The sequence below is a fragment of the Sceloporus occidentalis genome, unplaced genomic scaffold (assembly GCF_023333645.1).
Source record: "Sceloporus occidentalis isolate IW3139 unplaced genomic scaffold, rSceOcc1.0.p SCAF_3, whole genome shotgun sequence".
NCBI classification, from domain to species: domain Eukaryota; kingdom Metazoa; phylum Chordata; class Lepidosauria; order Squamata; family Phrynosomatidae; genus Sceloporus; species Sceloporus occidentalis.
In genome coordinates, this window is record NW_028316983.1 from 100,790,326 (window position 1) to 100,803,310 (window position 12,985).

The window sequence follows — 12,985 nt, forward strand, 5'->3', positions numbered from 1 at the left end:
TGCTGACACAGTAGACCTTCTGGTATTCAAGTAACTGATAAAACAGTGGTCTGACGTCACTGCTAAACCCCAAACTTCCTCCCCACTGCATTGTGTTTCTTAATGGATTTTTCTAATTTCCCTTACAGCAAAAAGAGGGCAGTGAAGGCTGTATAATTCCATAAGAATGTAGATGTTAAGGAGAACTGGGGGGATTTTACAAGCTAAAAGCAGCAGTCAAAAATAGCTTCTAACAATATAATCTGCCTCAGTGTAGCCATTATGATGATATGACTCTGATCAAAAACAACTAGTGGGAACTTAATACACTTGACTATTTTTATAGGGTTCTCTGTTGGTTCAGGTTGTTTTTCTTCAAGATACTACTCAGAAGAAACACATCTTCTCCATGATAGAAAAGTGATGTAAGAAGGAAATTACACACCTTCATGTTGAATTCATCTTCTCAAAAGAACAGCCAGGGCCAGAGAGCTCTGGTGTCACGCCAAACTACAAATCCCAGAATTCCACAGCACTGAGTCATAGCAGTTAAAATGGTGGCAAACTGCATTATTTCTGCAGTGCAGATACAGCATACTGAGGAGCACCAGACATGGGGTTTATAAGCGTTTTGATTCGGGGGACTCTATCCAGTGTTTGCTGTTATTTTTAAATGGTGAGATGTTTCTCGTTATCTATTTCCCTTAAGGTTTATGCATTATTACTACTTGCTTAAACAGCCACATGAAAATTTGTTTTTAAAATGTAATGTATTATAAAACATAATGAGTGACATTTTTTGGAGTAATTATGATGTTGTAAGTCTGCCTTACAATACCACAATTCACTTTGATGGCTGGGGTCCATGCAATGACCCAAAATTCCCCTGAAATCTACATTTCCAGCATCAACCCCTGCCACCATAATCATTATTTCTCTGTTGTTGGAGAGTGGGGGCTATGTAGAAATGCATCCAGTTCTCTACTTATAGCAAAAAGACACATCCTTGCTCAACTCCCTGCTCTCAGGTAACATGGAAATAGCCATGCTGTGGGGAGGGCTGTGCTGTCAAAATGTAGGTTCTGGTGAAGATGTAGCTACAGAGAAGCAACTACGTTTCTGTCATTAGATCTCCTAATGCAGGATCTTGGCTTCTGATCCATCACTTTTTAAAAACAAAACCTGGAGCAGGAGATGTAAAGCTCCACATGGATGAAATAATGATACCTCTATCCCTAATTCCACCCAACTTGCCATTTAAACTGCAGCCATTCTCCTCCAACGTGTTATTTGATTCCCCCCCCCCCCCAAAAAAAAAAAAACCAGGAGTTGAGTGCTTTAAAACATGGATGCATATTTTAAATGAATGGAATGCAGAGTATGCAGGAGTGATGGTGCATTTACTAAGGCCTTTTGGTAATGTGCTAACATTATTTTATTACTGAAGGGTTTCACACTGAGTTCTTCCCCCTGGCCCTCCATACAGTACAAACACATTGATTCTTCATCCCAAACCATCTGCACTTCCCACTTTGTTTGGCAAGAACTCACAGCAGGGCATTAAGAGTGGAGGCTGGAACAGGCTATGACTCACCGTAATGGCGGGTGCAGCAAAAGCCAGACTGAGCAACATCAAGAAAGGAACAGCCTCTTGGGAAGGTTCAATGTATGGCATACTCAAGCTCCTGTCATAGCAGCTGAATCCAGAGTGAACTGGCTTGAAGACATCCGTAAGCTCGAGGAAATAGAGGCTAACAACAGAAGATGCCAGTATGGGTAACTGAAATGGAAAGATGAGAAGGAGTTGTCAAGAGCAAGGCATACACTTTGTGCTTGATCTGCATCACATGAATGTTTGGGTCTGAAGTCTATTGTTAGTCCCAACTAGAATAGACACATTAGCCCAATGGAATTTATTTACACTGGATGCATCTACTCTGTAGAAATAATGCAGTTTGACACCATTTTAATTGCCATTGCTCCATCCTACAGAATCTTGGGATTTATAGTTTTGTAAGGCACCAGCATTCTTTGGCAGGGAAGGCTAAATACCTTGCAAGACTACAAATCCCCGGATTCCATAGGAAGGAGCTATAGTAGTTAAAGTGGTGTAAAACTGCACTGTTCTTACAGTATAGATGCAGCCATTGACTCATGATTCTTCAGTTGATCTGCTCTTCTGGAATAAGATTCAGGTCTTTGAATCTTTCAAAAAACCAGTGGCTAATTTCAGCAGCTGTAGAAAGAAACATCACGAAGTCACACAAGCAACACAGCTTTACAGCCTTATAAACTTTTATCCACTGGACTTTGCAATGTCAACATTTTCTTTAAAATAATTCTGTAAGGATAGGTATAGCCTTTTTCCAAATATAAAACTATTAAAATGTAAAGTGACTCTTCACAAAACAATTTAATGGCTATAAAAAATTACATTTGCCAAGTTCTTAAAATTAAGCAATTTAAAAATTTAATTAAATAAATTGAATCTGAAACATGCTGTGGATGTTCACTTGAAAGTGAGTTTTAACATGACTCAGTATCCCTTCTTTGTTTTGATTCAAAACAGCTACTAAACAATAAATTCAGTGTATATGGCCTACCAAATACTACTTGTAGCCAGCAATCAAATGCAGGCAAAATCAAACATTTATAATGACTGCATAATTAGTACCAATCCTGTCAAATGCAGTAAAAAGTGCCAATCACAAAGACAATGCTAATTATCAAATATGTTAATAAAATCTCATCAGGAATCCAAGACACAGGCATGAAATAGTCAAAAAGACTGAAGCTCAAAGCATCCACATCCAGTTTAAAAACAAAAAAGAGCAGGAGAAGATGAATATAAACACACACATGTTTGGGGCTAAATTTAAAAGTAAATTTGCTCAACATGAATGGTTGATATATTTCCATAAAAATGTACAGAAGATTGTAACCAATAGTAATGACTCAGATGTCGATGTCTCTTCTTTACCACTGCCACTTTTAAAAATCATTTCCCATTGATCCAAGTTAAAAGTAGATAGAGTTGCCCAAGTGAAAACTGGAGAGGGTTCTTGTTCCTTTAATAGTTGTGCTGAAAAGGGAAATTCAGCAGGTGTTGCTTGTTACTTGGTTGCATGACAAGCACCTGCTGAACTCCCCTGTTCTTCACAAGCATTAGAGAGCCAGGGTGGTATAGTGGTTTCTGTGTTGGATCATAACTTTGGAGACCAGGATTCGAATGCCCAGTTTGGAAATCCACTGGGTGACCTTGGGCAAGTCACACTTTCTCAGCCTCAGAAGATGGCCAAGGCAAACCCCCTCTGAAGAAACTTTCCAAGAAAACCCTGTGATAGGTTCACCTCCGGTCACCCTAAATTGGAAATGACCTGAAGGCACATAACAACAGATGACAACACAAACATTGAAGGTACAAGAGCCAGCTTCAGTTTTTACACTGGCAACCCGAATTACCATACCCACGTATGCTTAAAATTGTAGTCTAATCTTCAGTTCCAATAGCTTTAGGCAGGATCTACTGCTTATCAGAAATGACCAAAGCACACTGTAGGGTTTCTCCTGTCTTCTGCCTCCTGAGAACCCGTGTTCCAGTCAGCTCTTGAAACCTAACAGGAGTCACCTCTAATCTGACAAGAAAAGCTATTGCCTGAGAAATGGGAAACCTCAGATTTTATTGATTTATATCTTGGCTTTCCCCCATGCAGCACCAAGGTGTCTTAAACATAGATTAAAATAGAATACTGCTAAAAATATAGTATTAAAGTTTTTTTTTTAAAAAAATGTAATGACTAAAGATAGCTGAATTTAAAGGAAACTGACTTAAACAGCATATTTGAGATTAACTGAAAGAAAGAAGTTGGCAGCATGAGATTTCGTACACGGCAGTCTACATCTTCAAACGCTTATGGTGGAGCATCTGAGGAAGTAGACTGAAGTCTATGAAACCTCATGCTGCCAACTTCTTGCTTTCAGTTCATGCTACAAGATCTCTCTACATACTGATTCTACAGACTAACATGGCTGTACCTATGAATTAAATAGCATATAAAAAGGCCTTTAAAATAGTTTTTTAAACCACTGAAAGCATAATGAATAATAATAAAAAGGAACATGAACCACCATTCATTAAAAGACTCTTGTACATTCAGTGGACACTATGTATACTGAAGTTTTCTCTTGTTGTAAAGGTCTTCTGCAAACCAGGTCTTTTGATATCCCCCTCTTGTGAGTGAATGGGCCACTTTGGCTATGGAAGGACCCATGCTTGCCAAATCCATACTTGCCAAATTATTAGACTGTAACGGCTTCCTTAACTTTATACTATCTGGATGTTTTAAACACAAAAAAGATGGCTAATGGTCAGGTTTTCTAGGATTTGAATAAATATATTGTTTTATTTATTTTATTTATCACCTGCCTTTTTCCTAAAGGGGCCCAAATCATCTGAAGGGTACAAGATTGGGGAAGGATGGTATATAGGACACTTCAAAGATTTAGAGGTTGGGGGATATTTTGTCACAGGTGTGGAGAGCCTATAGCCCTTCAGGTGTTGCTGGACTATAATTTTTATCATTTTAAGCCATTAAGAAACCTGGATTAGATTAACACGAGTTGGATTCAAACATCATTTGGAGATTTCTGCTCCTGCTCTATCACATTACAGGTCATAATGATGCCAGCAATAATAATCTATGCTGGGTTGCATCCAGATTTGTTTTAGTAGAAGTCTGCTCCCATTGCAACTCTCTATGCCATATACTGGTCAGTGGTGGTGAAACTGAGTCCTTGGAATCCAATATAGTCTTTTAGGATTTTACCCTAGGATTCCTCAGATAGTTATACCCCTTCCACATTTAGTGCCAGCTTTGCCTGGTTTTCTCCTCTCAAGTGTCCATGGAGTGTATCCCAAGGCCTAGTAACCAGCAACAAGAACTTTAAGCCAAAATACACTGATATTTTTGGCTGTGCTATTTTGCTGTGCTATTACCCACTGTCCACCATTGGAATGAAGTCTCTGAGAATGTCTCTGAACTTTAATTTGACCCTCAGGCTGACACAGGTTTACTAACATAAGTCACTCTGGCACATAAATCTCACATACATCTCTCTACTTCCCTGGCTCTGAGGAAGAGGAAAAACAAGAACCAATTAGGCCTTTTCATGATACTGAATATCATGAAAGATTCCACAACAGCTGCCTGAGGGCCCATCTACACTTGCCAGAATACTCTGGGTTGTTCCTGACCCAAATTCACCTGTTCCCTCCACACTCTGGAGCAACACTGGGCAGCTGTCTGCACATGTGCCCCTGCTGCCACCTGCCACCACTGCTGCTGGCACCAGTCTCTGCCTCTGACATCAAATGAGATGCCCAGCACCATTTACATGGCTGACACCTCACTGTGATCTCAGAGGGAATGACTTGTCCCAGCAGTATTGGTGCCGGGCAGTACAGTGGGGCACCTGTGCAAAGAAACAACAACAACAAACCACCCAGTGTTGACCTGGAATGCTTCGGGTTTTCCTGGAAAATCTGGAGCAAAAGGTAAATCTTTTAAAACCATTTTAAAGCAGAGATGGGGTGAATTCAATGCCTCACTTCATGAAGATAGTCTACACTCAAACTGGGGCTTTGGTCTTGCAAGGTGAAAATGCTCCATCCACTCCATGCATCGACCTGGTATTGCAGAAAATGGCACCATGAAGGCAGGGGGAAATAGTTTAAATGGCAGGTATAAACATGCCCTGAGAATGTTGGTAATTCCTTTCACACAAATATGGATATAATCTAGTATTTGCTAACCTGATAAAAACTTATTTTCATGGCTTTCTTCTACTATAAGATACATTGTTTTTTTAAAAAATAACCCCAAAACCCCCACCCCTAAATGTACTGTATGTTCAACAACCTAAAAGTTACAAGTGGCTATTTGAATATGTATTCGGCGTGCTGCTTTTGGGCAGCCAGAGTTTTGCAATTACAGGAATTAACTTCAAATACCTTGAATATGTCAGAAATAATTAGATGGGATAATGTGCATTGCATTAATTGCAAAGCAGACATTCTTTTTTTGGTTTCATACTAGAATTTTAAGGACACCGACAAATTAGCCAAGTGGGCTAATATTAGTTGGTTGATGGAGAGATGGTTTAAACAATTAACCTTGCTCCTTTTTGAAATATATAGCTGAGAAATAAATAGAACTTTGGCCCAATGGGATCATGGGAAAGGCGTTAATTGGTTTCTAAGCATATAGGGTAGAAATGAGTAAGAATATGATTCTAAAACTCATTTCCTGGGAATAAGCTTCATTGAAAATACTGCCCCTTACTTCCAAATGGATGTATTTGAAAATGATCAATATAACTAATAAGCTTCCTTTGCCCCGGAATTGTCAGTGTTCCTTTTAACTTTATATATAGGTGCCAGTAAATATAGGACAAGGTTCATTATGCCAGGCACTAGGAAACCAAGACCGAAAGAGAGGGCCCTAAAGGGGTAGCTTGATGCCGCCCCTTTCATTGCTGGATTGGGAAGCAGCAACCACATGCCATTGTCCCGATCCTGTGTTTTTCTGGTGCAAAAAGAAAGCTTTCCACCGCTGCCATGGCTTTTTGGTGCTCCTGTGGCATGCAGCATCTAAAGAAATTTCTCCACTTCTCCCAGTTGGAAAGAGAGAGAGAGAGACAGGCAGCACATGTAGATTTTATATAGGCTGGCTGAATGGACTTTCATATATAGAAACCAGCTTTAGGGGCTTCTGTAACCAAAGTGCAGGGTTTTCTCTCCTGTCCTATTTTAGATGTAGTTCTTGAAACAATAAATTCAAATCCCTCTTTTTATCTTACCATGAACATCCAGAGTAGTTACTCTTGTTTTATACCCATAAATGCATAGCACTAGTCCATTGTACGCTGTTAAAATTGACCCAAAAAACCCCGAGTTCACTTATACATGGGTCAATATAGGTATTGTAAGTACTGTACGTTAACACTTATTTTTCAAAAAGGAACCATTCCCTGGTGAAAGACAAAAATGTAATCTGTCCTGGAATCACTGACCCGCTCTATTCTTTCATCCATCCAGCCTTTATATTGAGCACAAATAATTATGCCTGCTAGAATTTTGTAAGTTCTTTGGTATTATTTTCCTTTGCATCATCCTTTAGAACCTTTGTTACATTCTCCTAGATTTTATCCTCGACCTATCCATGGGTCATATCAAAATCCATAATTTTGAACCCTAAACTTTCCCTTGACTTATACATGAGGTTGCCTTATAGTCGAATATATACAGTACTCATTGGCCATGGACCCTCTGTTGCTGGGTGGAGAAATGGAAATTTTGGTGTTGGGCTGAAAGGAGGTATTCTGGAGGGGGATATGGCTGACTGGCTAGCACTCTAAACAAGAATGTTTATTACTGCAATACAGGATATCACTGACATGATAACAGTGGGCATGATTCTGCACAGCAAGGCAGAATTACAGCTATTCAGAATAAATTCTTTGTACACAAGTCCTATCAATAAGTGGCACTGAACACAAGGGACGTTATGTGTAAACACGTACAAGATTACACTGTCAGAAGCTATTTCCCAAAGCAACAAGCGCATGGATCTCATTCATTCTCTCTCTCTTTCTCTCTCTCTCTGCACATCTACTTTGTGTGCAAAATTTACCATGAACCTACTAGTATGATAAACAGAATTTTCTGTTGGTCATACTAAAAGCTTCATGGTAAATTTTGCATTGAATGTCTAAGTGGGGATTTGATCCTGGATCGCCCCAGTCCTGCAGCACACACTGTCAAGCCCTACACAATTTCCAAGTCATAACGGACACATGGCCTGGGGTGTCCATTATCTGGTCAGCCATTTTGCCATGCCAAGCATGGTGACCCTAGATATCTGGATGGATCTGGCCTGCAGGCTGGTGAGTAGGGAAATCCTGTCATAGGGAGGTAGTTGGGGCATTTTTTCCTTCATCCAGACATACTTTTCTGGCTGACTAAGCTCTACAGAACTGAAGGTGTTCATTTATTGGAAGAAGGCAATACGATTTTCTTGGGGGATTTGTAAAAGGGTGTGTGTGCTGTTTTGGCAGGCTTGGTGATGGAAAGGAACTAAGCAGATGCTTGTCCTTGCCTGTGGCATGTAGTTAGGGGAGAAGCTATCAGATCATTGTACAGCTTTGCTCCTCTTTGTGGTGAATGGTTGGACTCCATGGGATATGGGGCCAGAGGGCTTGTAAAAGAGTCTGCCCTTTGGGGCTGACCTGAGGGCTTCCTCTCACTTATAAAGTAGCAGGGCTTGGGAGGGAGCCCCCCAGGTTGGCCTTGCAAAATGACCATCTGAGTTAGCAACTAATCTCTTTGGACGGCCCTTAAGGTCTGGTGTTTTGCCCAAGGGTGGTTGGAGAGGTGTCACAGGTTGACATCTGTGCTTCAGTTAAAACCATACCAGGTTGCACCCCGCTTCATTTCCTGCACTTTCAAGTCTCAAACTTTAAAAAAGGTTTTAGGTCAATAAAGGTGGCCCCTGCTTAACCCCCAAATATTGTGTCTAGTCACATTATTTCATGGTTGGTCAACAGTTCAGGACATAGCCCTTACACTGGAAATTCTGCCTCCCACACTGATGTCACAGAGTAAAGATGTTTCCTTTCCGCTCTAATTTGATGTGCTCTTTCTCTTTTATGACCTAATCTTTTACCAAGCATTGTTACTTTTGTTTTGATTGCACTGATTTGTTCTACTGAAGTGAATTAGAAATTATATACCAACTGGAGTGCTTCTTGGAGAAAAGGGGATTATTCAGTTTAGAAATAAACAATTTTAATTAAAAGAACATTGCTGAGTCCTGATTACCACCAAGTGGGCCAGCTCAGAAGACGTGTTCAAAGAATGGCAGGGTACTTTCTGGTGAAGGACATAACTTCATCTAATAATGTTTGCTGATGTTTTTCCTCCCTCTCCAGCTGGAGGTGCTTAAATGATAGATCCAGCTGGCTGTGCTGTGACACAAAGCTGTAATGTGCAAATAATGAATTACAAGTAACAGTTACTTACAATGATTTAGCCCCCCCCCCTTTTTTTTTTTTTTAGTATTGTGGTCCTGATTCAAAAGTAAAATACAACTGGTCCTCTGTATCTATCCAGGGATGCAGTGGCTTAGTGGTTAAGATGCCAATTCTGATGACTGGAAGACCAGAGGTTTGGCAATTTGAGGCCTGAATGCTACATAATGGGGTGAGCTTCTGCCAGCCTAGCAGCTTGAAAGCATGCAAATGCAAGTAGATAGATAGGTACTACATTGGTGGAAAGGTAACAGCATTTGGTGCAGTCATGCTAGCCACATGACCACCGGAGTAGTCTTTGGACAAAGCTGGCTCTTCGGCTTAGTAACAGAGATAAGCACCAGTCTTACAGTCAGTTATGACTAGACATTCATGTTGAAGGACTATCTTTATCTTTACTTATCTATCCACACATTCTATCCAAAAATTCAAGCACCCACAACTTGAAAATATCAAACAAAGTATATGTTCCAAATGGGAAGGCTTGATTTTGTATAATGGACACCATGTCACAACACCACGGTATTTTAAGGGACTTGATCATCCACTGATTTTGGTATCCACGGAGGGTGTCTTGAAAGCAAACCAAAGGCTCATTGTACACAGAAACTACATCATAGATTTTTTGTGGGTGTGCAACAAGATATTTTTCATGCCATTTAGTGGCTGGCACCCTTTGGTCTTCCAGGTGTTTTGGACTTCAACTCCCAGAAGCCCCAGCCAGCTTACCCAACAGTGAAGAATTCTAGAAGCTGAAGTGTAAAAGACCTGGAGGACCAAAGTTTGGTAAAAAAAAAAAAAAAACGCTTTAAAGGTTATTTTCAGGCCGTTTAGGGGACATTTGGGGCAGACTTCTTCAAGGTTTATATAACATTTTTATCAATATGAAATGTAGTAAATGAAAAAATAATAAAAGGCAATGAGCAAGATAGCAAGTTATCTCAAAATGGCAACATTAGTGGCAACCACATCTTTTGCAGCAGAAGGAGGCTTTGCAATGGTTTACTTTCCCTTAAAATGGTTATTTAAACTAAAAAGTAACTTCCCAAGCTCTGTAGAAAGTATCATGAGGCACTCAAACTGCCAACCCCCAAGGCCCCTGGTTATTTTTGCCTATTCACTTCTGCTCTCACCGTGTGTATTTGAGGGAGAAGAAGGGAGAGGGCAAAATATATGATTCCACTCACTCTGTATCACCACCTTTCTCCATCCCCCACCTACAGCAGGGATGGGAATCGTGCAAACCATAGGCTGCAGGTGACCTCAAGTGGGTCCCCTCCACCTGTTCATGATTCCTTCCAAGACCTCTGGGCATCCAATGATCTCCATTCCTTTGCCCAGAAATGTGAATTTCTGATCCTGAAAGCTGGAGAACAATAATTCTCCTCTAGAGTAGTGTGCTCCCCTATACATTATTCTTGGAAAACATCAACCACCCCACACCAAACCCCCACAAAACCCTGGAATTCTTTCCCCCATGTCCTTGTAGACAGGTTGGTGTAGCCTCTGGAGATCCTAGGACTGGGAAAATACCCTCTCAGTGGCTTGTTCCCTGACACTCAGCATCAAATTGTCCTTATCAATCTACCACTTCAAAAAGACTCTTATCTCATCATTCTGGTGGAAGTAAATCTGCCTTTTAGTTTTCTCTGTTTGATTTTAAAAATACTTTAAAAATACGTCTCAAGGCTAGAATTAAGCTGTACTCTACATGGCAGGGGAGAGGCAATTTCATGTCCATAAAACACTGTTTCTGTTTCCCTTCACAGAAATGTCATTGGCTTGGCAGTTATAGGGGAATATTGGATGGGAGCTTCCTTTTTAATGCTATTTTATGAAGGCGTCTAGCAGACAGGAGGACACTGATGTATAGAAAGCAACATTTTCATTGAACTAGCTTTAAGAATAGCTTTTAAAATGTACTTTCCAGGTTTACATCTTTAATGAGATTCTAGACTTAAAAGCACAGAACAAATCCCCAAGTGAAAACACAAAATACATTCCATGAAACAATTTATTGTGGACAAATTATGAATTCTTGATGTAGTTTTGAATTTACGAGATGTTTTAAGTGCATAAGGGGAAACAGACAAACACTGCCTGGTAGACTAAGGCCAAGCTCGGGTTTAATACAGAGCTGTGAAGTGTAATCTCAAATCCAAATGGCTGGCTCTAGCTGCTTTCATGCTGAATGTTTTAATGGTCTGGATCACAAGCCAAAGAGTTTCCTCGAAAAAATATTGAGACTTCTAAAGTCTTATTCACCTGTAGCACATTTCTTTAATGTGTTTGTCATCAGTCTTGCCCCTCAGACAAAGTCAAAGAGGTGGGCTTCATTCCTTATGTCAAATTGGCTTTGGGGGCATTCTTTTGGGGGGTCTTATTTTTGACATCACACTGACTTACAGGCAATGGATGCCTTCAGTGTTCAGTGTGACATCAGTATGGTCCCCTTCTCAGGAGAAATGTTTCATCCTTCACATTGTGCTTGTGATGTATTATTTGGTAAACATATGCCTGATATTATTATTATTATTATTATTATTATTATTATTATTATTATTATTTGTTTATATTGCGCCATACATTTACCTGGTGCTTTACAGGTACAATAAATTTAAAACATTAAATCCTGCCAGAGGCGTACAATCTGAGGAATAATAAAATATAAAACTATACAGTAACTATAATAAATTATGCTGGTAAAGTACAATACTATAAAAGCAACTAATACATGTAATCAAATATAAAATTATAGAAAGAATATTAAAATAAAGTTTCAAATGTTTTATTTCCTTTAATAAGCTCAGGTTGGCATATATTTTCTTCACAACCACCCTGGGTCTGGCCCAAAATCTCCCAGTCAATTTTGTGGTTCAATGGGCCCTAGAAATATGGAACACCGAAGTCCTATTCCAACCCTCTGACCACTACATTACGGTGCTCTTGTAAGGCACTAAAAAGCCTAAGCCAGTAGCACAGCAACAGAACTCACAAACAGAAAGCCTGGTTGCTCTAGCATACAGTTCTATCAGTGATTGGAAATGAAAGAAAGCTACTGACTGACAACCAAAATAAATCAGGTGACCTGAACATTGATCTTGTCGAATGTAGATGACAACCCTCCTAGACCTTGTGTCGCACTACAGGGAACTTATCCATGGGACAAAGCACTTACAAAACGAAATGGTTCATTTTGTTTTCAGAGTAGTACTATCACCTAATCTCTGGCTGACCTGCACTGCATAAATAATGCAGCTTGACACTGCTTTAACTCCATCCTATGGAATCCTGGGATTTGTAATTTGTGGTGGCACCAGAGCTTTCTGACAGAGAAAAGTTAACTTTCTCACAAAACTCCAGATCCCAGAAATCCATAGCATTGAGCCTTGGCAGTTAAAGTGATGTCAAGCTGCATTATTTCTGCAGTGCAGATTGTGCTCAGGTCTTGTGCCTCTAGGCCATCTGTCTGCCTTAGAATATAACTGCTAGCTTCTTTGGAGTATGCTTATGCCTCTATCTCTAATGAATACTAACAGTTCTAAACTCTGAAGATACTTGGAAAGCAGGAAATAAAGTTGCAAACCTGCTTTCTGAGTACTCCTGATGTCAGAACAAAACCCCACCCCTCCTCTCATATTATTCACTGCATTCACTGCTGATGGTCCAATGAGTCCATTTCTGGACCTGGGGGTATAGTCACAATTGACACTGTGCTAGAAGCTTTATGAAATTTGATGTCGCACAAAGAAGCAAGCAACTTAAAATGGGAGGTGCAGGGCTCCTAGTCTTTCAACACTTTCAAGTAAGATGTGTCTTGTTTGTGGTCAATGGAAGAAGATAGAGAAGTGTAAATTCAATTTCTAGTCTCAGCCAGAACATACTTTTTGAATCAATGAGACACCTATGTCAACACTTA

General features: G+C 40.0%; 1 protein-coding gene across 1 annotated transcript in view; it reads right to left on the reverse strand.

Annotated features, from left to right (window-relative positions):
- LOC149316488 (phospholipid phosphatase-related protein type 4-like) overlaps positions 1-12,985 on the reverse strand; it is a 64,424-nt gene that overhangs the window by 27,913 nt on the left and 23,526 nt on the right. The window contains exon 2 of the mRNA XM_089515650.1: positions 1,574-1,759. Within this exon, the coding sequence (XP_089371776.1) occupies positions 1,574-1,759 (186 nt within the window). The remainder of the gene's footprint in view (positions 1-1,573; positions 1,760-12,985) is intronic.